The sequence below is a fragment of the Pelecanus crispus genome, chromosome 2 (assembly GCF_030463565.1).
Source record: "Pelecanus crispus isolate bPelCri1 chromosome 2, bPelCri1.pri, whole genome shotgun sequence".
In the NCBI taxonomy this organism is placed as follows: Eukaryota; Metazoa; Chordata; class Aves; order Pelecaniformes; family Pelecanidae; genus Pelecanus; species Pelecanus crispus.
Genome location: NC_134644.1, coordinates 100,413,064 through 100,438,194, shown reverse-complemented (window position 1 = coordinate 100,438,194; position 25,131 = coordinate 100,413,064). Strand labels below are relative to the sequence as shown.

The window sequence follows — 25,131 nt, the reverse complement described above, 5'->3', positions numbered from 1 at the left end:
TACCTCATAAATGTTAAATTGCTCAACTAAGTCCAAGTCTGTTCCTTTCTTGTTCAAGTGTCTCTGCGAAATAGCTTCAATGCCTAGCTCTTCCAGACAGTCCACCACGTCGTAGAAAGAGTCTTGATCTGGCAACCCCGACAGCGTCTAAGAATCAAAGGAAAAACATTTAAATCTGTTTGTTTTGAAAAGAATTAAACAAAGGTTTTCAAAAGCGGGTGGCAAGTGGTGCTATGTATGATTTCAATAAAGTAAAACCCATGATGTCGGATTAGAGACACCGCTAGAAAATAAAAATCAAGTGGCACAGCTTTTAACAAACAACTCTGTGCACTGTGTAGAAAAATGAATGATTGGCAAAACAAATCAATGTTGTTATTTCATACAAAAAAGTATGGAAAATGTGGGTCTTTAGAACACACAGTTGGATTCTTCCTGGTTTCACTGAAGTACAGATTTAAAGAACAGAGAATGTTAAAGCATCAAACACAGGGATAAAAGCAAAGAGAGAGAAAAAATGCTTTAGCTAAAAACAGTGAAGCCGATTTCCTACTGATTCCTGTAATTTTGGCCTTAAGAAGAAAAAGTCCAATGCACAGCTGTGTGATGTCAGGACAGCAGGAAATATCCTGCACCATGTGCCTACTGTCCTCCACACCTGCAGCAGAGGTCATCCTCCCAATGCACAAATTGTTTTATATCACAGAGATACTGACTCCTTTCCTCCCTTCCTCCCTTTCAACTTGAAAAGTCTTATTAAAGGTACACTGACACCTTAACTCCTATAAAATGTTCAAAGAGTTGTTAATTCCTGATTATGGGGTAAGCTGTTGCCAGTGACACTGGAGAGGAGCTTTTGCACACCAGAAAATAAAGCATGCCAATAATAACAGATATTGAAAATGAACCGTTTGAGTTCAGAGCTTTCTATGGCACCTGCTCTGTGTTCAAGAGACAGCACTTTTCTTACCATAGTCATTTCCCATTTTTTTGGTGAATTCAGAAAATTGAGAAAAGGAAGGCGGTCTTCTGCAGTATACCATGTATACCATAGTATGACACTGCAGTGCGTGTAGCAAGAGGGATTGAATCGAGCCACTCACAGCTTTACTGCAGTGATGCACGGGAAGAGGATGTGGGCATTAGACAACTTTGTTCAGAGTACAAGTGAACTTCATCCGCCAGAGTCCTGCAGACATTTACAAAGACAACAGAAAACACTACTATTCTGGTTTGCCATTGATTTCTACTCAGCTTGTGCTGATTTTTTACTGCTCTTTATGCATGATGCAGCAAAATGAGTCTAATTCTGCTCATGTTGAGCAGAAACTACTGAACATACTGTGCAACCTACTTGCAGAGCAACATACGCCTCATCACAAGAATCAGTCTATACAGAGCTGCTTCTGCAAAATCCGGGAGAGTGCACACTTGAAGCAACACAGTTATTCTGGATTAGCTCACCAGAGAGATGCTTATTTTCAAGTAGTTACCCCTCTGCTACTCAATTAGCTAAGTAACTTAGCTATACTCCTAGTAGATGAGAGAAAGAGCAAGAGATAGAGACAGCACATGCAAAAAACAGGCCCTCTCCAGAAAGAGTTTCATCTCATGCCCGGGATGGGATGAACTGTGCTCTGAGAATACTGGTTTTCTGGAGCCCGGCTTTTCCATAGTGACTCTGAGCAGCAGAGCGCAGAAGAGAGCAGCTGCTCTGGGCTGCCTCCCTATACCAAGAAGCTTTACATTCAGAAAAATTGGTCTGAATTACGTGAATAGTAACACACAGCTGACATACCCTGCCCTGTTAAAGCAACTCTTTCTTGTGAAATGAGGCACTGGAAAATGTGCATCATCAAGCTACTTTAATTTAATTTTTTTTTTTTAAACTAAACACCACACAGCAACATCTTCATCTGCAGTCATTACAGGACTATTATGTGATGTCTGGTGAGGTCCACCACAACAGGAATGCTTAGCACAAACACTAACGAAGCATTAGGGTTATAGGTTCAGGCTCTAATTAAGAATTTGTCTCTGTCCAGGACAGTATTTAAGCCTCTTTAAAACCCACCAAAGATTGTGGAACTAAATTTTCCTGAACAGTGCTGAAAAGAGATACCATGTGCTTTTTGTTCTTTCCTAAACTGACACCTAGCATTGAGTAGAAATCTGAGGATTCAGCAGATGAAGCTATCACACTGTAAATTCAATATAGCTTTAACACAGATATGGAAATGCTGTAACAGAGAATGATGCCTATCAGGCTTTCTCTTACTTATGAAAGAAGTAGACAGCAGCTACAATGACCTGAGCATCTTCAGGCACAATAAGATGTGACGTCTTACGTGCAAAAGGGTAGACAAACAGTCAGGTTTTCTGCACAGATCTTCTGAGCATTTACTTCTTAAAATGGTCTTAATGTTGACATGCAGATCACCTGCCTTCAAGGATAGCTTTTTTAAAACTTGAGGTCAGGCAGGCTGTAGACAAGGAAAACAGCAGCATAAGGTAGTATTTACTGGCAACCCTGCTTTTGTCAGCAGCCTTTTATTGGTTAATATAATTTTACATCATGCAGCAGTGGAAATCCAATTTTCACTGCATGCTAGAGGCCAGAACTGGACAACTGAACTCCCAAGTATAGAAATCAAATATTTTTCCTTTGCATGGTTTGTCATTAAACACACAGACCCATTTTTGGAACCTAATGCATTCAAATTCAATTTCTAAAATTATAAAATGGGACGTAAAAGGGCACCACTGGTGTCACGACAAGGTCAGTTCAATCTAGCTCAGGAGAAAGATTTTTGCAGTAACTAACACAAGGGACATGAAGTGCTTGCGTAAATGACTGATTAATTCTGGCTTGTGATATCAGAAAACAAGAGTGGGCCCGCATGTTCCTGGCGGCTTTATAAAGGAAACAAAAGTCGCAACCAGCAGAGCAGAGGTCATAAACTGGGCAGGTCCTTCCAAGGTCTTTGCTCCTTCCTGAGTACCTGGTTAAGTTCAAAATGATACTTCCATATCAAAATACACATACAGGTCCCAAATATTTCCTCCTGCTCTGAAGACTGAACCTTACAAAATTAAAACATGTCTAGAGAATTAAAATTTAGCCACTTGGAGAAGCGTGTTTAAATCAGACTCTGTGGTTTGCTTGCTGAATTTTGTTACACTACTGCTAGCCTTAATGAAACCTAGAATGATTTCAAATCTGAAACTCTTCAGAACTGAGGTGTTCAAAGGACTCATTAATATGAAGGTCAAGATTCATTCCTATGATGCCTCTATCCAGTTTTGGTTTGAGGAAGCATCCCTGAATTAAGATTTTTATTTGCATGTTGTGTGATTTTCCAAGTTGCTTTCCCAAGTCCTTGTGGAAAAGCCTGTGCAGCTTTGAGTTCTTCCCTCTCAAGCAGCTGCTTTTGGAATGGTGAACTAAATTAAAACCAAAATCTCAGCCTGAGAGTTTTCAGCTTGATATACCTTCTTAACAACATTTTTACGAAAGCCTAAACAGTATGTTTTACTTACCTCTAACTGTAACAGTCCCAATGGAAAGAAAGGCAAAAAAACTAATGATGTTGGATCGGGGGGTTAAAAAAAAAAAAAAGAGTTTTATGGGAGTGTAACAGCCAAATGTTTTCCTAGATGATAAAACCTATTACACAACATAGTCAACTGGTAATAGCACAATATTCTTATCATTACATATCCTCAGTTATGTTTCTGAACAAAACCTGACCTAAATTAGTGCTCGGCTATGCCTGGCTTCAGACTGAAAGGCTCTTTTTATTTGAAGTTTTTAAAATGTGTAGCCCTGGATGATACTAGCTAGTAAAACTAATACGTATGGTGCCTTTTGCCATTTACAAAACAATCACAGTATAAAGCAGTGGTGCAGGGAGGATACAGACAACAGAAAGTCCATTTGGTGTGCGATGCTTTACATGCAAGTCCAAGTAACAGAAGAGTACTGCTCTGGTTACTAAACATCCAACAGACCAGGCTTCACTACAGGGCCCATGCACCAGACAGAGAGACATTAGCTAAATCTTACATGCTACAGTGAAAAGCACTACATGGTAAATAAACACGCTTAAGGGCATTAGTCAAGTTTTCAATTGCTTTGGGAAGAAGCACCTCTTATGAATGTGTTTTCCCAGGAACACAACTTCTTCTAGAACATCTGGTGTGGCCAACGTCAGACACAGTACGTAAGATGATTGCTGGTCCAGTGTGGCAGCTGCGATGTTCTCAAGGCAGGTCACCGAAAAACAATGCGCCAGCTGCTGTTTCAACACCACACTGGCCGGAAACAGCTCTTTTTCAACTACAGCTGATGGACTGCTGGTGGGTAGTACTCTAAGCTCCCACTAGTAACCACTGGCCTGGAAGCTGGTGCTTAAATTCTAGTCTTATAGGGGATCTGCTAAAAAACATTCAGTGCTTAATCTGGCTATACCAAGATGTATTAATTTTTAGATACCTCATAATTATTTTATCTACCTATTTTTTTAAAATGTATTGTATGATATGAGAGAACAAGCAATATTAAAGACAGGTAAATAGGAAATCAACAGTGATCTTACAGCTACAAAGCTTCCAGTGTAATCTCAATAATGAGAGGTTTTACAGCAAGTAAATATAAAGTGAGTTGAATGGAACATAGAATTTTCTTTCTGAATTTGATGAGTGGGTTTGTTTTTTTTTTTTTTTTAATATATATAAACCAAACACAAAGGCTTTAATCTATCCGCACCTCAGTAATAAAAATGAAGAAAGTAGAGATTAGAATAAGATGTAACAGATCATAGGAACTAACCAGAGGAAGATAACAAAGGTTATACTGGAACTATATATAACTGCAAGTATCTGCATTGGGATCAGTCTCATTTAAGAGATTCATTAATGCCTAAATCCTCTCAAATTAAGAAAGGGGTAATGAAATGTTAGTGTAAGTAAATTGGTTAAGCATCAACAAAAAAGAGGGAGAGGATGAAAGGAGTGGAGCAATTCTTATGTCTGGGCAGATGTGTTTTCTGCTCTTGAGCAGGAAGGAGAACAGTCTGTAAATGTATACATAGAGAAAGAAAAAGGAGTACAAGTATGCTTCCTTAAGACAAGTCCCTCGTGAGAACTCTGCCTGCACTGAAAACTTTGACATTTCCTCGCCTAGAGAAGTTGAAACCATCTGAGCCTTCTTCGTATTCTCTGCGGGGGAAAAAAATTACAACTGTGACATGCTGCTTGCTGTTTTCTCTATAATCATGAAAAAAATCCCATTAAAAACACCATAAAGCTGTCCATAAGCCAGATCATAATTATAAGTGTGGCATTGTGGGATTCCTCTCTTCCTTGATCTTCATAACTGCCTTGCTCCTTTGACTGCGAGATACTTTTTCTTTTTGTGTGTTTTTAAAGAATTACCTCCTCCTAAAAATAGCTTTAAATGTAGTGAAAAACTCAGACTAAAGGAATCAACTATAGGATAATACAAGAGTCAACACAGAACAAAATTTCTGAAGAAGTCAAACACCAGGTAGATTACAACTGTGCAAATGATGAAGAGAATTATCCCAGAAAGAGGATTCGGTACACGAAACAACAAGGTGTAAAACGGAGACGTTAAAAACTAGTTGCCTCGGCTTTAATAGCAGCTACAGACAGAAACATATAAAGCTGGTGATGCCTTTCAGAAAATGTACATCAGTGACATAAGGTGGTCTTTTAAAATCAAGAGGATCCTTACTACCATGTAAGCAGGAGCAAGGGCGTCTGTAACTAAAAGTACAGTAACATCAGTCATGTCACCAGGAGAGGTTAGTCCCTCTCAGGCATCTTTGCTGGACAATATCTGCCATTAAGAAATTGTTTTATGAAAAAAACCACCAAAGCAAACCATGGCCCTAACCATGTAGATGTGAGCACAATAAGCTGGCAGCTTCATTTATGAACTCCACCGACAAACTCAGGATCTCTAAATGAATATAATGAATAACAATAATATTCCATAATACTCTGGCCTATTAAGTGTAATCATAAACCACACGGTTATTTTGACTTGCTAGTAGTATGTTGATCTTCTGTGCTCTTTAAAAAATCCATTTCTAATTTTAGTCACCCTAAGATTTGTTTTGAGAATAGATGGTAATTTTTAAGGAATTTACACTAATAAATTTCTAACTTCTGCAGGCCTTTCACTTTCTCCCTCTTCATAGCACAAGTGAGTACTTTGGAAAACATTTGATTTTACTGCAAAACTACTAGTTGTAATACAGAACACCAGAAAATATAAAAAAAAGAAGAAAAAATGTAACCTCATTTTTTTAAGCAGAAACACTCTTACTAGCACTCAGACCTGTTAAATTCATCATATTTGGTTTGCAGTAAAAAAAGATTTAAACAATTTGAACTAGAAAATTGTGCACAATGCAAGCCTTTGTGACCATGTGATCTTTTCACCAGCACTTGCTTTCTTTCTCCCCTTAGATAATGTGTTGAGTTAGTTTGCTGAGTTTTGTTTTGCACTGTGTTGTCAGAGTAGGGAGAGGAGCCATGTCATAACACGTTCCTGCACAGCGTCTAGCAAAATAGCAATTCTGCTCCCATCTGCTGCCTCTGGGTGACTGCAACACAAGTAACAAGAGTGTGCTGCTTGATTACAGCTTGTCCTGCAACTTCTCGAGGACAAGCCTCCTTTGTCATATATTCTCAACAGGGAGGATCATTATACAATTGAAAATACTAACATTATCTCTATCAGTTATGCCCACAAAGTAAACAAACCTTGTTAACCAAGGTCATTGCGTAAACCAGTAGTTCGGTATCAACCCCATCCTTCTCCTCCAGGATCTCCATGATGTTGGACCACAGCTTGGCTCCTAGGGAAAAAGCAGAAACCACTGGTGATGGTGATCAAAATGGAAAGCTATAGCATCAACATTTGTCCAAGAGGTAGCACAAGGTGGAATGATGTGGCCAGGTAGAAGATCAAGTGGAAAGACAGTTACCTGCAGCTTCCTCGACAGTCTCCCCTGCTTCATGGAGAGTGAAGTTAATACAGCCAGTGAAAGCTATGGTGCGTCCTAATGCAATGATCTAAAATATGCCAGATGGACTTTCCCCAGAGGCACCAATTTATCTCCCTCAATGATGAAGGAAGTTTTGTTAGCCCAGTTTGATGGACAGTGAACTTGTAAAATCAGGCGGGAGAAATTTTACCCCATCTATCATAGGTTCACATAGGCTTAGATAAATCTTCAACAAAAATCTATATGCTCCTCTCTCGGTGCATTTGATGCTTACATTCCTAGCGATATTACTGAGTTATGCTGTGCTAAGATAAGTCCTGTTAACAAAACAGTGCAGCAGAGAAACAGTTTTCTCAAATTACAGGCTGTGTGTATTGGATAGAAGAAATGATCAATGAGGGGAAAAGATTTTTGCTGTGGTTATTCCTCAAATTATTTTAATGCAAATCCCCTCTACAGAACTTTCAGATACATTTCTCTCATTTTTCCACTAAGCAAGGTCAAAATTTGTGCTTCTAGTTATGACGTATTTGCTTGATTTGCATGTTGATTTGCATTTGCACAATTAACTGATGCCAAAACCCAAGTGGCTTAGTGAATTACTGTGCCAAAAAGGTCAGACAGGCAACACCAGCCAGACTTGAGATAACCTCTTGTGTGGAAGGTACCTTGTAAAACCATCCTATCTCATTTGGCTAAAAGGCAGATGGTTGCATTTACTAAAGAAAAAAACCACATTTTATCTAGGAAACTGAAGTAAATAATGAAAGACTATAATTCAGTGTTTTGTTTGGAGTAAAGTTAAAGATGAGGAGGATGAAGCAGAAAGCTAGCCCTAGCTTAGAGATACTCAATTCAACTACACCAGCATAACTGCAAGAGTGTTTGAATTTTAGAGGGAAAAATGCAGAGTATTCCAACAGCCCATATCCCCAAAACACTATAGGGATGATGATAGTTTGAGTATAATCAGGCAGTAAAATGCAGATGTTTCATCACCACAACCTGTTGCTGACTGAACAGTGACCCTGATGTTAAAACTCTGCATTACTCTCACAGTGATAACGGCCCTTGTTTATTCATGCCAATATTTTTTTTTTTATATATATATATATATATAAAAATAACCTGCTACACAGACATCAAATCTCTGCTAACCAAGATCTCAATTTTCAAGGCAATGGCAGTGCACTGTGTGGAAAAACCTGTCTATTAAGGAACACAGACAGCAGTATTTTTCCTGTTTTCTTTTCCCTTCTTTTTGATACATTCTCTGATCTTTACTACTGAATAATAAATCAGAGCTTCCTTATCTCAAGCAAAATCAAAGGAGGGGGGATTCATTCTCAGCTCTCCAAATGTATTTATGTGCTTTACTAATTAAATACTAATTCAAATACACGGCTGTAATGAAAATACACTAGACACCTCTTTACCAGATTCTCTATATTACCAGACATTTTGTGCAGTACATGTTCAAAAGACATGTGGAACAAATTCACTCGGCTCACAAATGATATATGATCAGCAGGAATGATATCCTCACTACAAAAATGTCTTCCTGCGGTTTCCAGTGAAAAATAAAAATGGAAGAAAATAAGAAAGAGAAACAAAATGGGGAAACCATGCAAGTCTGACTTATAACAATGCCATGTGGAAAAAAGCAAGTTGATAACAACATAAAAAAAAAAAGGTATTTAATCCATACTGCATTATTCAGTGAGAGTCCTTCTAGGGAAACATGCCTTTATTTTGCAGGCAGGTTTTATCCTTATTGGAATGATCCTGTTTTGTTTTTTAAAGACAGCATCCTGGTGTTTGATTTTTTTTTCCTGAATCACTTGATACTTCTCCATTATCATAAAAGAGTATTTTCAGGATCACCTGGCTGTTTTCCTGCAAGGGTGATGTATAATTGTCTTCTACCCATGCTGCTTCTCTGTTTCAGAACACAATTGTTTAAAAATTGTTTATCAGGCACCCTTACTAGTAAGGCAGCTTTGTAATAGGTCATCCATCTTTCAAAGTCTTCAATTAAGGGGCTGCTATTAAACTTAGGCAACTTCCAAAATCTAGCCTTAAATTTGAAATTCTTCATCTATTCCCTAACTACTATCAAGAGGAGGCAGTATTATAAAGGACTTGGACAGAGCTACTCCAATCCGTACCAGATTAAACCTTTCTTTTCAAATGCTATTTTCCTCATTATGTTCTGAAGCTGAACAGCCAAGGAGTGAACATGGCAATAGCCATAAGGCCATCTACCCACCTGGGACAAGGCAGTTCTTGTGTGGAAGTTGCACCATGAACTTACTGCATTACTATACTTGGGTTAATATTCCTTGCCAATATATAAGGAGAGCCTGTAGTTTCCAACCTATGATCCAGACAGCATGGGATATAGGCAGATCTGGAGCAGGTATCTGCTCTCATGCACTCTCATGCCCTGAGCTTGGATTTCCAAATATGTTGTTCCTGGAGAGTCACCACTTAAAGATGAGACCACAGGCTAGAGTCTACATGAAAAAATTAATTTTCAAGGCAGTATTTTTTTAATGATAGGATGACAGTGAAAAAACTCCTCCCTTCAAGTTGCACAGAAAAACTTTGTGAAAGATACCTTGGAAAATCACACACTAAAAGATTGATGACTTTTCTAAACTTATTGGCTGCCGTAGGAAAACAATGATGCTCATACAAGAGATATGAAAAACATGACGTATAATTTCCCTTTTCCTTTAAAAGGCTATTTGTATTGTGGAGAATATTAAAAGTTTTCCATTTATAGATGAAGAGGAACCCTTGAAGAAACTATTATGCAGAGCTAAAATCTATGGCTTCCATTTTCTGTGTAATGGTCAGAATATAACAAATCCTGAAAAACCTAAACTCGAATCTAGGTTTGGCAATGGTTATTTCTAGTAGAAAATGTAAATCCACCTAATATTTGTACATTACAGAGTTTATTTTTTAAAATAGTAAGTGTAATCATCTATACTTGCCAATTCTCAAAAAGGTTTACTTTCCAGCCTGTCTCCTCCACCTGATCGTGATGTAAAAGAATGATGATGTAGCATCCCAGCAGTTCTTCTGGGAGCACACCGGGATGTTACCATAAGGTTATGACTTCCATGCAGGACTTGTGGCAAAATTCATGGGAGCGGTGAAACAGGCTCACTGAAGTAGAACAGCAGAGGTCGAGTTTTGTGTGTGTTCTCCTGCCTTCTAATGGGTGAAACGAGAACTGCTCGACTGCCTTTTTCTCACTGGTAACAGCTCGTGGCTATCGTGGCTACTCCGACAGGAAGGCTGGAGCCTCAACCCTGATGCTACTGAAGCACTACAAGTAGTCACGCACAGAGCATAAACATGCAGAGAACTATGGGGTTGCAATAATTAAGCCTATATTAAATTAATACAGTCTATTGAATAATGCTGTCCGTTGTTTTAAGGCTCAGTCTTTTCTCAGATTCGCCTTCAAATGCTTTTACATATGAATCTCAGAAAAAACAAAAAACCAAAAAATTAAAGCCTTACACAAAATCTTGACATCACAGCTACGCAGGACGTGCACGTTACATATAAACCATGGAAAGCCTTGCATCAGGCCAGAACCATACATGAGGACTGCCACCAACTTACAAAGTGCCTGTCTCTAGTTGCCATAGGATGGAAAGCTATTAATACTTTTGGAAAGACCCCAACATCTTGTATTCCTGGCTATTTAAAGATGCGTGAACATACAGCCTTCCTTAATACCTACATTAATTTACTGGGTATCTAACTATGTGTGAAATGGCAGGAAAAGTGGAGATACTGATAATGTGGGCCATTTACAGATAATGTAACAAGAAGTCAGAATTCACAAACAGTATGTGACAGTGTCCAGGTCAGCCACAGAGCTTTAATCTCTGTCCTAAAAACCGCTTGTGATAAAGCCCCAGACAGCAGAGTGCAATGCCAGCTCTGCTTTCCAGAGCCCGCACAGTCCCGGTATGCTTAAACTGAAAAGAGATCAAATTCCTCTGGGGCTCTGAAACAAGAAAGGGCGGGAGAAGGGGGATCTAGATGGAAGTATAAGTAGAAGCTACTTCCTATATGATGAGGGCCATGCAGTTATTCACTTAAGAGTCTGCTCTGAGAGTAAAGCCAGCACTTCTGCGGATCTCTGTACTCCAGTTTGCATATGGATGTATTCTTGCATAGAAACCACAGATGGGATCGCTTTGAAACCAGGCTGAGTTATTATGGGGTTCTTTATGTTAATCATGTGTGGTACACATGTTGAGGAATTATGTCATATCTCATCACCTTGTATGTACATGAAACACTGGACTATTTTCAAAGCAGTGCTAAACTTAATTACATACCTGCAAGATTTATGACAGCGTTTCAAGAAAAGGCATATCACTTTTTCTTCCTCTGTATTTCCGTTCCATTAAACCAGTCATTAAAGACAGGTACTCCTCAGTTATAAGCCACTAATTTCAAAATAGCACATCAATTTCAAAAATAGCACATCCACAGCCAAAAGTGAAGGGCTATTACACTGATGACCTAAAAAAGGAACTAAGTCTAAAACAAGGGAAAAAAAACCCTTTTTTGTAGCTAAGTTATTTGCAAGAGTTCATGAGACAATCCGCCAACCCACAGGTATGAGAATTCCCATAAACCTTCTCCTCATGCTCCTAACAAGTATCCATCTAATTACACGCATCACTTTTTTTTTTTTTCCCGCGACATGTTTTCTGTTGTTACTGAAGTTTGTTTTATTACTTTGGGGCATGTAAATGTTTGCCTGAGGCTGTTTTACAGATACAGAAGGGAATTCACAGTGTATGGTAGTGTGATTAGGGCCCTCCTTTCTCTCTCTTTTTTTCTTTAATGAGGTTTACTAGCACGTGAACAGATGGCAATTTGAACACGTTGAAAATACCAGTGAGTTCAGAGAGCTGAGGAAATACTAAGTATGACTGTAAAAATAAATCATAGCACTCACAATTACATGAATATTGTAATTACATTTCTGCTTATGGCACCATAAGGTTTATTGGTTTTAATTCAAAACAGAAAGCCAACCTGAAGAGTCTACCGTTCAAAGCGTTACACTGGTTTTAAATCGCCCCTGTTTGCTCCCCTGCCATAAGAGACAATTTGGGGGGTTTTTTGGGTCTTTTCAACACACTCATGCTTATAGCTGAAAGCAAAACCTGGCTACTTTCTCCTATTTCTGGCACCACCTTTCTCCCCATCCCCCAACTTTTTTTGTTTCACTTTTACCATATCAAGTCACTCAAACAAGTTCAGCATGGAGGCAGTTGCTCCACAGAGGGGATCTTGCTTTCAACTTCCATGTGTTTGAGACCACAACAATGGCTCTCCCAACCTCAAAAACTCTCCTTGAGGCAAAGGAATGTTTTGCATCAAGAGAGAATGCCCTGGGAGCTTAGCAATGGCTTTGTGGGAAGAACAAGAAAGAACCATTTTTGTTCTATTTATTTGTAAAAAATACAGTATACATATTCAAGTATTTTTCATGAGCCTGAAGGGTAACAGATTTCATAGTATAATATCTGCTCAAGGGCTTTATTTTAATGTAACAACAGATGGTTTTACTTTTACTATAAAGCCTGTACTATTACTGACCTCGTCTTTCTCTTCAAAGGGATTACACTGATTAGATATCATTTTCTCTTCTAAATCAGACTGCCGTTTCTCAGAAGGAAGCGGAAAGATGGCCTGGCCCAAGGAGCCTCCAAGTTCGGAAGATGAAATGGGGCCCTCTTTGCGCATGGGTGCAGGGAAGGGGCAACAACTGTGGTCCACAGGGAGGCAGCCGGGCTCCTCGGCTTTTCCCTCTTCACTTTCCCACTATAATTCATTCCTCAAAACAATCTTAAATTGCATGAACACTTAAAATATGCTTTTAATCAAGAAATGAAGGGTATGTCGCACAGAGCAGGCATCACAACAGCAACCCTAGAACCACTGAAATCAATGATGAAATGCCATCCTGATCTCAGCAGTGCTGGGATTTTGCACCCCCCAAAGTAAGGCTACTCACCTCTCTTTTCATCAACGGTAGATACTGCCTGGATTAAAAGTGGTGCATTGGATTCGGTATACTCCACAAACACCAGCAGCAGCTTCAGTGCTGTCTTTACCACCAGGCGGAACTGGAAGGAAAGAGCGCGACTTGTCATTCAGCAAACCACAACGTTTCCAGATGTGCTACATGACACTGGGCAAGACACAAGCGCAGCAAATCAGATCTGGTGGTAACACATGAATGGAAGAGATTAAGCTGTGCTGGGACCGAAAAAATGAAAGGTAGTCAGCTGGCTGAAAATTTCATTCACCGGACAGTGCTCTCCTAAGGAAGTCTCAATAATCAATGAATCCAAAAGAAAGCTTAACACTCCCACATGTAATAAAAGGTTGAACATCCCACCTATGCATATCCCCAACATTGCTGTCCAAAGGCTGATGTACACAGAATCTACTGAGCTAAGAACACATATATTCCTCTATTTCTCAACACAACATTTATTTCCCCCTTTCACTGTGAGCTTTTAATACTAACAAGTTGCTGTATGATGGGATCATTTCCTCCTCATGCTTTTTTCTTTTCTTATAATGTCAATATTTATTGCTTAAATAATTAAATACATCGATAGTCACTATTTACGCAACTTGGGAGAAAGTGTGTTTAATCTCCAACTATCCCACCCTGTCACAAAACGTGTGACTTATGAACTGACCTTTCTGTCTGTAAGTTTTCAAAGTAATTTTTGAACATCCCCAGGAGTGTGAATTCAGCAAAAACTCGATATAACAGACCTACTGGAAATCAATAGCCAAACTCTATCACTTTCATCACAGCTCCCCCATTTCCAGAGAGGACCACTTGACTATCAGATAATTTTCAAAGCGCTGAGTAAGAATTTTCCAGGACTTGCTTGGCATGATGAGGTATGTAAAGAAACAACTCTTTACTTAAGGGAATATTTGGAGTTTTTAATAAAAGGAGATGTGAAAGAGGATGACTTTTTAATAGGCAGGGCTCTACATGCCCAGCTGAGAGGACTTTTATTAGGAGAATTGATTCTATGTCAAATCTGTTATATCCTCAATCTAAAGCATGGATTTAAAGCCAAATAAAAGGTGATACACTGCTAGACCAAGAAACACAATTTCCCATCTACTGCAATTGAATCAAGCTCCAGAAAAACAGGTATTTATAAGTTTACTGTATTTTTCTGCTATCTTGTTCTGCAACAGATCTGTCTAACAGCATGCAAGATTTTTAACGAGACAGCTATAGTAACATGGCCATTACTCTCTCCTTTGCCATTGACAGATTTTTAAATCTATTTTAGGATGCATTCATGTAGAGATAAGCCACGTTCCAGAAAAACCCTCTCTGTCTCATTGCATTAAGTTGGTAGGGACTCTGAAACATAACCACCTGGTCATTAAAATGTCTCACCCAGGGAGAAAGGAAAAACAAAGAATCATTATACTGTATTGCTAAACTGTTTCAGGGATACATATATACACAGTTTCTGCCAGTATTAGCTCATTCCCGTACCCTCATTTTTTCAAGTCCTCACAACACAACTCTCCTACGAGGCAAAGAATCACTATTAATCATTTTACAGATGCGCTCAAAGACAGCAATCATGTCTATATTCTAAAAAAGACTGCAAGTGCAACAGGCATAGACTTAAGCTATTGCGTTCACATTGCCTCTCACAGAGACGTACTAGAGCTCACATTAAGGTAATGAGCTAAAATGCAGGTTGCAGCTTACTGCTACAAACACTGTGTTAAGTGTGAACAGTGACCCAGGTATTTCCCTAGCTTCTCAGGTTTTACCCACTCGTGCTGAATTGAGCTTAATGCACTGCAATGATACTACCTAGCAATGTAGAATCTTCTTTTGTTGAATCTCGATTCTTTCAGACTTGATGTATCAGCAAATCAGTTATTTTCAGGGCTGACAGCCAGGAAATCCCAACGACAAACCTGACCAGGTCCCTTAAGACGCCTGGTTTGCCTAATTTGCAGTTGTACTGCTGCAGTGATACTTTATAGATACATGGCGTAGTCAAATTAAAGGAAATTGAAAAACTGAAATCCAGTGACACACAGCATAATCGTTCCTTGGAAAGGCACCGCTGATACACCAACAAATCACTTCCTCACGATTGCACTGGATATCTGTGTATTTGCCTGACAGGCCAATACCACACTGTTTCTGCTCTGCAATGACATTTCCCTTAGCCATCAAGTTCAATTGTTTAATAGGCATATTGTAAGAATTTCCAACATGTTTCCACTTGTTTTGTAAAGTTACTTCATAAAACGGGAGTTACCAGATTACTGTAAACAATTCTAGCATTAAAATACTCCCTAGATAACCACCTGTGTACTACCTACTAATCTGATCAGGATCCTTTCCCTAGAAAGGAAATCTTGGATATTACTTTTGAAGGTCCTTAAAACCTCAAGGCTTGGCCACATGGTGACAATAGGATGCATTTACTCAAGTACTCAATGGCAAAGTTCCCATACGTTTCCATTTGACAGCAATCAGTGGGGGACATACCAGGCTTATGTCTATTTTTTGCAAATCTCTTCTTCTTTCAGAAAGTAAGAAGGACCTTCTGCAATACCTTTGCTCTAACTGTTGCCTGCTGGCCATGGCAGCTGCGGTAATATGGAGCTAGTCCCTGCACACCGTGCATCCACCATGCTGCAAACCTTGTAAAGCCTCAGGGCAGCCCACTACAGTTGCACCAGACAAAGGCTCAAGCTGGCTGATTTTTCGGGTGCTGTCTGCAGGTGTCAACCTCCTGTGCTTAACAAGCTAACAGATGACAGTGTAAGGAATAAATACCATCCAGAAGCAGTCCTGGAGAAAAGGAGTGATTAGAAAAGCTATGTTTTGCTTGCCATTTAGCTAGTAGAAGGACACTGTAAGTTCAGTTCCTCAACCTCCAAATTTCCAGGCTTATCCAACTCCTCACAAAATATTCAATCAGCCCTGGGAAGTGGAGGTGTCTGTAGGTGAACATACATACCGCGGCAGCTGTTGGTAGTCAGCACAGCTAAGAAAACTGCATTTAAAACATGCTGTTTCCTGCTCAATAGAAAATGGTATTTGAGACCCCTGTGGGCACTTTTAAGCCTGCATGCTCCTTTGGATACCTGGGGCAAGTACAGAACCAAAATACTGCAGTCCTAGACTAAGCTGCACAATGTCTACACTGGGGACTTACTAGCTGCCTATGACCCACACAACCTTTGCACACATCCTACAATAGGACTTTTTAATACTGCTGTAATAATGCTTCTTGACAGAAGCATGCAATCTTCAAGCAGCTGCACTGCCCCTTGGAAATTGCAGTCTTCAGCCAGCCAAAGGCCCTCCAAGACATCTGCTAGCCTGTCACAGCCAGACACGAGGACAGTCCAGAGCCTGACATGCTCACGCTAAAATCAACTCTAATTATCCACCATGGCACCAAGGAGTCTCTGAAAGGTCTGTTCCAGGGATGCTTGCTGCAAAGACCCATGTGAAGCATGGTGTATTTTTTTACGTGGCCTCAACATGATGATCTACCTGTTAAATGATCCCTTCATGACCCCTGTGGGCCTGACCTGCCTGTAGCAGCTCATGCATGCTGCTGCTGACATGTTCAGTGTTGGGTATTGCAACGGGAAGGGTTTCAACCAAGGCCAAGAATGACTGTTTCGCAACTTTAAAAATACCAAAGCTATTCAGAAAGTTTTCATTTATGATTGACTATGACGATTATCAAAGTGGGAGATCCTCATATCTTCCTGAATTATAAAATGTGTTTGCAAAGCATGCCTTTTCAATTATTTAAATAGTAGGCAGCTACATTGCAAATAAAATAACTGTAAATCTCAGAACTGGGAAATTGCTTAACAGGAAAAAAGAGCAGCAATTCATCGACTTTGTTGCTTCCCTTTGTGAAGCCATGGTAGTTTCTGCCAGTCACTGGTATCATTTTATTTCACATGATGTACCCCGATGGCACAAAAATGGGAGCAATAGAAATAAGTTTCATATTTCATTCATGAGTAGGTGAATCACTATTCATTTGAATCATTGTTAAAAACTTCATGAAGGCTTTTAAGGCTGTTTCTGGGATTTACAGGGCTTTCATTCAGTAGCTAAGACGGACACAACTGGTTTCTGAATCAGTTTCAATAGAGATGCAGTTCTGTTAAAATCCACAGGGCAATCTCACTATTAGTTCAAACAGGACTAGATGTCGTAAGAGCAATAAGAGAGGTAGAAATATGCTTGTGCTAGCTCAGAAAAAAAGCACCCTGGTATCATCACTTTGCAAACATAGGTTGTTGCGATTAATTCCCAATTTAGACCCTATGTATTACTGCTTAGTTAAAAAAGATGACTCACGGAGGCAATATACATACCCACTGGCTCAGTAAAGTGATGTTTTAACAGTTCTGAGATTAAATCAGGATTCATGAATTCCATAGCACTGAAGTATCAAAACTTTTATTAAGTTAGGAGAAAAAGTCATATTGTGTTTTTGTATCATGTGTGAGCCGATTTATAGAGAGGAATTTATGTTAGCATCTTCTGGCTAAAGATAAGATGTAGCCAGCAATGTAAAAGGAAGACAAAAAATTATAAACCTTTTCCCTCTGACTCTCTTTACGTTATACAGTGGAGTTTGGCAGTCCCTTTCCTTTTTATCTCTTCCTATTTAGACAATCAGAAATGTGTTACAGACCCAGCCAAACAGACCACACAACAGGCTGCAAAACTCATGTCTCATGGAAGGGCTTGTCCCAGTTGTTAATCACTTGCCAGGAAAGGCTTAAGCCTTTACAAGGAACGTTGTCACACAGTTCGTTGACTTAGAGACCAAAGAAATAGTTGCAAAGTTCACATTTTAAAATTTAGGATTTTTTTTAAAAAAAAAAGGAAGAACGCGAAAACAAAATTGACTAAAAACGTAGTATTTCACTCAGGGCAATATAGTTGCTTTGGATTTACGCTATTTAAATTTGAAGGAGAAATGCGCATTGGATTTTTAACTAAAGATTTACTATGGCCAAATCCTCCGAGGCCTAATCCAAGCGTGGACATAGCCTCGTAGGCCATGAACTCATCATGTTGGTATGACACAGTGAGGCAGAGCTGCAGCTAAAGAAACATGGAGTGCAACGCGTGTCCAACCCACCAGTGAAAGGTGCACAGAAAAGCTGAAACCCTTCTTGTGGGGTGCAAAGATGCCCCCGACTTCAGATCTAGTGCTGCGGGAACAGCCAGTACCTGCTATGCAGCTCAGTTTCGCGTTTCACAAGGGGATAAAACCACCTTCTGTTCACAAGAGAAGGAAAGATCTTCCTGGAATGGAAGATTTTTTTAAAATATATATGTATATATATAAAAAAAATAAAATTAGAACATATAATATTTATTGTGTATATATAAAATAACATATAATATTATAATACATAATAATATTGTATTTTCCTTTGTAGTAAGCAAGGAAAAGGAAACATAAATATTGAGCTTCAGAGGATCTTAGAATAATTTAAGTTGAAAGGGACCTAACACTGCTTGCTTTCTCATCTCAGGTGAAGAAACCCAGTTCCCTCTTCCTCATATATCATGTGCTCTCCCCTCAAAACAACACAGTGAAGCCCTGCCAGACTCGCTCCAGTAGGTAAATATCTTTCTCATACTGAGGAGCCCAAAACAGGACCCCTGAACTCCCAATGCAGTCTTATCAGCATGAAACGGGGAGGGGCATTTCTTCAACGTGGTGGCCATGCTCCCAGTAACCCAGCCTCAGATGCTGTTGGCCTTCTTTGACACAAGGGCACGTTACTAACGTTCAAGTTAGTATTCTTCACGTTCAAGTTCATATTCTCTTACTGAGAATGAATAGACAGAATTAAATGGTGTGATGCTAAAAGAAGCATCTATAATTTTCCCTGATTTTTAAGAAGAGTTACCAGGATTCAATACCCTTAAAGGGTATTTTTCAAGGGAGAATCACAGGCAAAAAAAGACAAGAGACACAAAAGAAAGATGTACAAAAAGTGCCAGTTAAAACCTGCCATGAGAAAATTTAGTCCTAACAACATTCACCTTGAGCTTGTAGCATTACTGCCAAGGCCATCAAAAATAAGTACAGGACATGTTTACTTTATCTATCAAAAAGTTAGATGTGCATAAAGAAAAAAACACCGAGGTTCTCCTAGGATTTCTTACAACATTACATGTTCTACATATTTCTATACCTGTTGTTCTCAGCCTGTGTCTCCTGTTCAGACAGGGGAGTCAGACCAAAGCATAGCTTTGGCTTGCATATCTCTGGATTAATCTGATGAGATGGGCAAGGATAAAATTGAAAACAAAAAGAAAAAGAAAAAAAAAAAAAAAAGAAAAAGCTCTGTAGAGGAGCAGTGATGAAAAAGATCTAACATTTCCAAATTATAATTTGGGATCCAACCAGATTTTGTATCCAGCTCTTTTGGTTTCCTGCCATATTTGCTGTTGTTAATAGGTCAAAAAGCTCCTTCAGCACCTGGTAGAACTACAGATATATAAATACACACACACTTCCACATATACAAAGAGACTAGTACATATATTAGAAGAATATATGTACTAGAAGAAAACCTTGTTTTCTCTATCTTCTTGTTTGCTACTAGCTTACTATTTTACTGTTGGTTTACACAATACTAGAAGCCTCAGGGTTGTACTTCAACTTCAGCATTAGTGGATACGGGCAATGAAAACTGTCTGTTATGTATGAAAGAAGGTTTGCCTCTAATGACCACGCAATGCAATCTGATCTTACGAGTGCTCTGGCATAAGATGTCTGTATTTTGTGGCAGATCCCAGACCCGTGCCAGTGCATTTGCTTTCTTTGCCTGAAAGATAAAAATGCACCCAGAATGCTTCTGCCCTTGTTCTCAGAGAAACATCTCATCTTGAAATCAGACTGAAATCAGAAATCCAATATTGAAAACAGATGATGAGGAGGAAGGACAACTGGGTAATCTTATGTTGGCATCCCTTTGCATAGCACAGCTTTGGTAGAAATTAAGGTATTTACAGCCCATAAACCAGGATGTGTACAAAGCAGAAGGCTGATCTTTTTTCTCAGTTAGGTAGTCAGTGCCAGGTATGTCCATGCATGACATACAAAAGCCCTTTGCCAAGGATGCCTTGGCTGTAGCCAAGACTGTAGCCAGTCTTTTAGAAACATATTTACCTGACACATATAACATCCCAGTATTTTCTGATAGTATTAATTTTCTTGAGTCTCTGGAACAATGTCATTTCAGTATTTCACACGCTGTTCACCCATATATATGTAACAAGAATGTCTCCACTGCTGCCAGCATCTTACTGGGCCTTTCTCACATCTGCACAGCAGAAAACCAACTGGTACTGATTTCAGCCAGCCAGCGCTGGGTGCACAAGCAGGGAAAGCCACCTCTGATACGATGGCTAGACAGCAGCTATCTCAGAAGTATGCAGGTGTGACCATACATGGGAAAGCACCATAATGTCTACAGCAACAGCAAATAGCTTTGTAAATATGTTGTACAGTGTTTACGTAATCCAGACAAAAATATATCAGAATGGGCGTGTGGGGGTGTCAAACAAGGAGAAAGACATTAGGGGGTAAAACATTTGGAAACCCCTATTACTACGATTTGCAAATGCCTGACAGAACAAAGAAACAAAGCAAGCCTTTTCTATTCTCTGACTGTCTTCTCCAAACCCGACATTTGAGGTCAATTCCTTCCTTCCAAAAGGGGTGACAACTCGATTTAGTAATCCAGTTCCTTTCTATTCATAGCTCCTGAATGCCAGTACGATCAGAAGAATGAGATCCTTCTGTGTCACCTGAGCCAAGTGTTTCTAGTCAGCTTAATTTTCCATCTAAACTTTAAAGCAGCCTCTTATAAGGAGAATGCGGAAAAATTTAGAAGTCTAAATAACCTACAGAACACCACAACACTTCTTAAATGAGTGTAATGACCCTTCTCTAGAAGGGAGAAAGAGTTCATACGTGCTGGGGCCTTACAAGCTGCTTTCAAGGCTGCAGTGAAGACTTTGATATCAGAGAGGCAACAACTGCCTAAGTCATAGGGTGTGCAGGGCACGTGGAGGTATCACCAAGCTGAGATGCATGAGAAGCAACAGTTAAATACAGTGTGCACAAAGTATGTAAATACCCCATTCTATGTTCTGAATATTGTGTACACTCGGGCTTTTTATTTCATTAAGACTGTGACCGTTAAATGATCTATATATCTCTGGGCTGATATACCGGTGACACAAATAAGAACATGCATGATGCCATGTCTATTTTAAGCATTGGAATTTTTATTAGTTGGCATATATTAAAATAATGCTAGACCCCATTTTAATATTCAACCATTTTCGCTCAAATCTTCAAAGAGCGATGCTTAAATAAGGCAAATTAACCGTTGTTAAGTGCTTTGCAGGCTCAGGACTGACTCTGCGGACACTGCAGAAAGGTGAGCTAGATCGAGATGAAAAGCCCCATGTGCTTAGATGCGAGAAGCTAAAAAATTATCAATTAAACAACAACCTTTTAATTCTGAATGTTCCTTTAAGCTTTTCTCTCTGCAGAGCATGTAATGCTAGGGATGGCAGAGAAATGCAGGCATTTACTATTCTTAAAATGAAATTTCTCAGAACTTCGTAAACGTAGTGGATAATGATTATAAGGTCTGCGCACTGTTCATATGTGGTGTGTATCTGTCATTTATCTGCGGTGAGATTTCTGACATGAAGAGAAAGAAGGCCATTAAAAAGAAATTCATCTGGCTTACCGACAAAACACAGGGATGAACAAGTAGTGATTAGTGACTGGTCAACAGGAAAAAAAAAAGGCTCATGCCTGGAAATGATTATTTACATCATAAATCATGGTCCAGAAGCAGAAGGAGGAAAAATGAAAAAAAAAAAAACTGTACACAGAAGCAGGCAATTCATACAACAAATCAAAGCATATTATAGGCCAAAGCAGCTCTTGGATGAATACATGCAATTCTGATGGGAGGTTTAAAAGAGTATGTTGGGGGTAGAAATCAGCCCTGTATTAAGCCATTTGTAATGAATTAACAATGTAGCTACATTTTTCATGCAGCAATTGTCACGTCATACAGATATAGTTTAAAAATCAAAGTGCTGCAGATCCTGGAATGAGACAGGAGATGCTACAGCATTTTTTTGGGTGTTCCCCTCTCCTCCTTTTGGAATACCAACAATGATCTTCCCATGAAGGGGGGAAGTGACTTTCTCATTCCATGAAATAGTCTAAAATTACGTTTTTCTTTGTTTCAGGACAGGATGAATGGAAGACCATTCACAGCTTTGCAGGACAAAACATAAAGTGAGAAAAGTCTTTTCTTGTTTTCCTCCTGTATAACCAGACCGATCCCCTCGGTTCCTCCTCTGAGAACTGTTCATTGTGTGAAAATTACATATAATTATTCAGCCAGAAAGGAGCATGGGACAGGACATGGAAATTACCAGACATTAAGGGATCAAACTTCTTTAGTCTCAGGTGACTCTTGAGATGGTGTCACCACACCTTTATCAAGGGCCCCAACCACAGAGCTATTAGGTATTCCTCAGTTTTGAGTGTCTTTCTCTTTTGCTCTCTCAGAAATTGCTGAAACAGAAGGATTTGGTTTCAATTAAATTTTTAGCTTTTTCCATTGCAAAACACAAAACAAAAATATTTCACTGGAAATTTGCCATCAGCCTGTGTCCAGAACAGGAATTATGCTTCACTTGTAAAGATTTACACTAATATTTTCTTTTGTTTCTCTCTTCAAATTGTGCAGTTTCATCATATTCAACCTGTTGATACTTTTATTAACCCTTCCCAAATGATGATATCTTCTAGGACTCCAGCCAAATGAACACCATCAGTACATGACCAGCCTGGTTAGCTCAGTTGGTTAGAGCATGGTGCTAATAATGCCAAGGTCAAGGGTTCAATCCATGCTCACTGCAGGGGGGTTGGGCTAGATGATCTCTCAAGGTCCCTTCCAACCCAAAGCATTCTATGATTCTATGATCCAGACCTGCCTTCCGTGCCTGGGTAAGGATTGTGATTATATTACCTTAGATAAGGCATAAACCACTTAGCTTGAGAGAAACGACAGTAACGTGAGAAACAATTTCTGGTAAGACTCATGCTAGCATGTAATGTGCTATCAAACAGCTTTTGATAAATAACAGACTTTTTTCTTCTCTTTTTTTGTTCTACAAACATGCACCTCAAATTATTTATATATAGCAAGGGTCTTCGAGCATTTTCATGCTATGGATCATAAAGTGAGATTGTCTAGTAACGTCTGTTCCTTTCATTAGATAACATAACCTTCATTGGGCACATACTAAAGTAGCCTTATGCAAAAATAAAAAAAAAAAAAATTACTATGATGTGTATAATGTCATTCTAATGCAATTTAACATCTGGAAACATACTGTCTGACTAGGCAATTTTTCAGTAGTTACTGCAAACACATGACCCTAAGGTCTATAGGTCACAGTCAAAGTAGTTTAAGAGTATGTTCCACTTTTTAAACAAGCGGAGTCTTTAGGAATTAGTCATATGTCTATTAAATAAAATGTGTATTTCTGATGAGCAGAATGAATGAAAAATAACCTTGGCTCTCTTGAACACTACCCTGATGATCTGTTCAGCAACAGACGTAACAGTGATATTTCACATTTTGGTAATAGAAAGATAAGTAGACAATAAGCAACAAGATATGAAACTACAGGGAATTAGAATTCCACATAATAGATGAATTTGCAAATTAAAATCGATCACAAGAATGGAGTGTATGTGCCTACATAGCAGAAATATAATTAAGGCCATTTGGCACCTTCTCTTTTTTTTCTTCTTATAATGACAGGAGAGTTGCATGCTGAGCCTTCCCACCAGCCCGCTACATTGATGTATGATGTTAGCCTTGAACTACGGCTGTCCTCAACAGATGGTCACTGGGCTGAACCTCTGGCAACAGGAAAGGTTTGGGAGAATGGCAGTTTCAGCAACTTCTTTTCCTTGGGCCGGGCCAAAATGATATTTTCTTAACTGCGTTCCAAAAAAACTGGAGAGGAAAAGGGTTTTTGTAAACTTAATTGCAGACAGGACTTTCTCTTCACTCCCCTTTCCAAAATCCCCTTCATATCACACTATTCTAGCTTTCGTTATGCGGCTGAGTGACATCTTGGTTTGTGAAGGCATCTAATGTAATACAATGTCACCGTACTCAAGACAAAAGGCAATCAATTTTAAAGAGAGAAGGGATTAGATAACTTGTTAATACTTCAAAATACTAAGACAAGTTACTGATGTGTTACTTATGCTTTGCATTTAAGGATCTGAAAGCCATCTACAATTAATCAAGTCATGCAGCAGTTCTATGAAGCAGGCAGCAATTCACTGCATTTTACAAACGGGAAAGCTGAAGTACTCTGAACTTAAAAGGCAAATAGAAGATGTAACATTGCATCTTATTTTCTTTTTTAAAGCCTCCAAATAAATATTTCTGAAAACACACATTAGTCAGATATTTTAAATTCCAAATGCAGGCTTTAGATTTAAAATTAAATCACTACTGTAACATTTTCATGAGTGATTAGAAACTATGTAGAAGGAAGTCCACTTGCTCTATATCAATTTTCTATACCAAGCCACTTTCTTCTGAGACCCCCTCCTATCATAGCCAGATCTCTGATTTATACAGGCTGGCCGGTAGGTGACGCAAAAAAGACTTTCCTCATGACACCAGCAGAGAGTGCCTGGCAAGCTTCATACCTGCAGTACATTTGACATGGGAACTGTGTACAAAGCAGCATCTCAAAACTTCAGCATCTTCATAAAGTCAGTTTTCCTCCTGGCCAATGCACAGAATGGCTCAGGTGGAGCTCAGAGGTGACCCTGTCCCTGCGTGTTAAAGTCATCACCAATAAAATGTGTGGCTCTGCTGAATTATGGTCAAA

At 39.1% G+C, this 25,131-nt stretch overlaps 1 protein-coding gene across 2 annotated transcripts in view; it reads right to left on the bottom strand.

Moving 5' to 3' along the window:
• FHOD3 (formin homology 2 domain containing 3) overlaps positions 1-25,131 on the bottom strand; it is a 406,597-nt gene that overhangs the window by 119,941 nt on the left and 261,525 nt on the right. For both annotated transcript variants that reach the window (XM_075704917.1, XM_075704918.1), the window contains exons 7-9: positions 13,105-13,216; positions 6,796-6,890; positions 4-147 (exon numbers count right to left, since the gene is read on the bottom strand). In XM_075704917.1, coding sequence (XP_075561032.1) covers positions 4-147; positions 6,796-6,890; positions 13,105-13,216 — 351 coding nt within the window. The remainder of the gene's footprint in view (positions 1-3; positions 148-6,795; positions 6,891-13,104; positions 13,217-25,131) is intronic.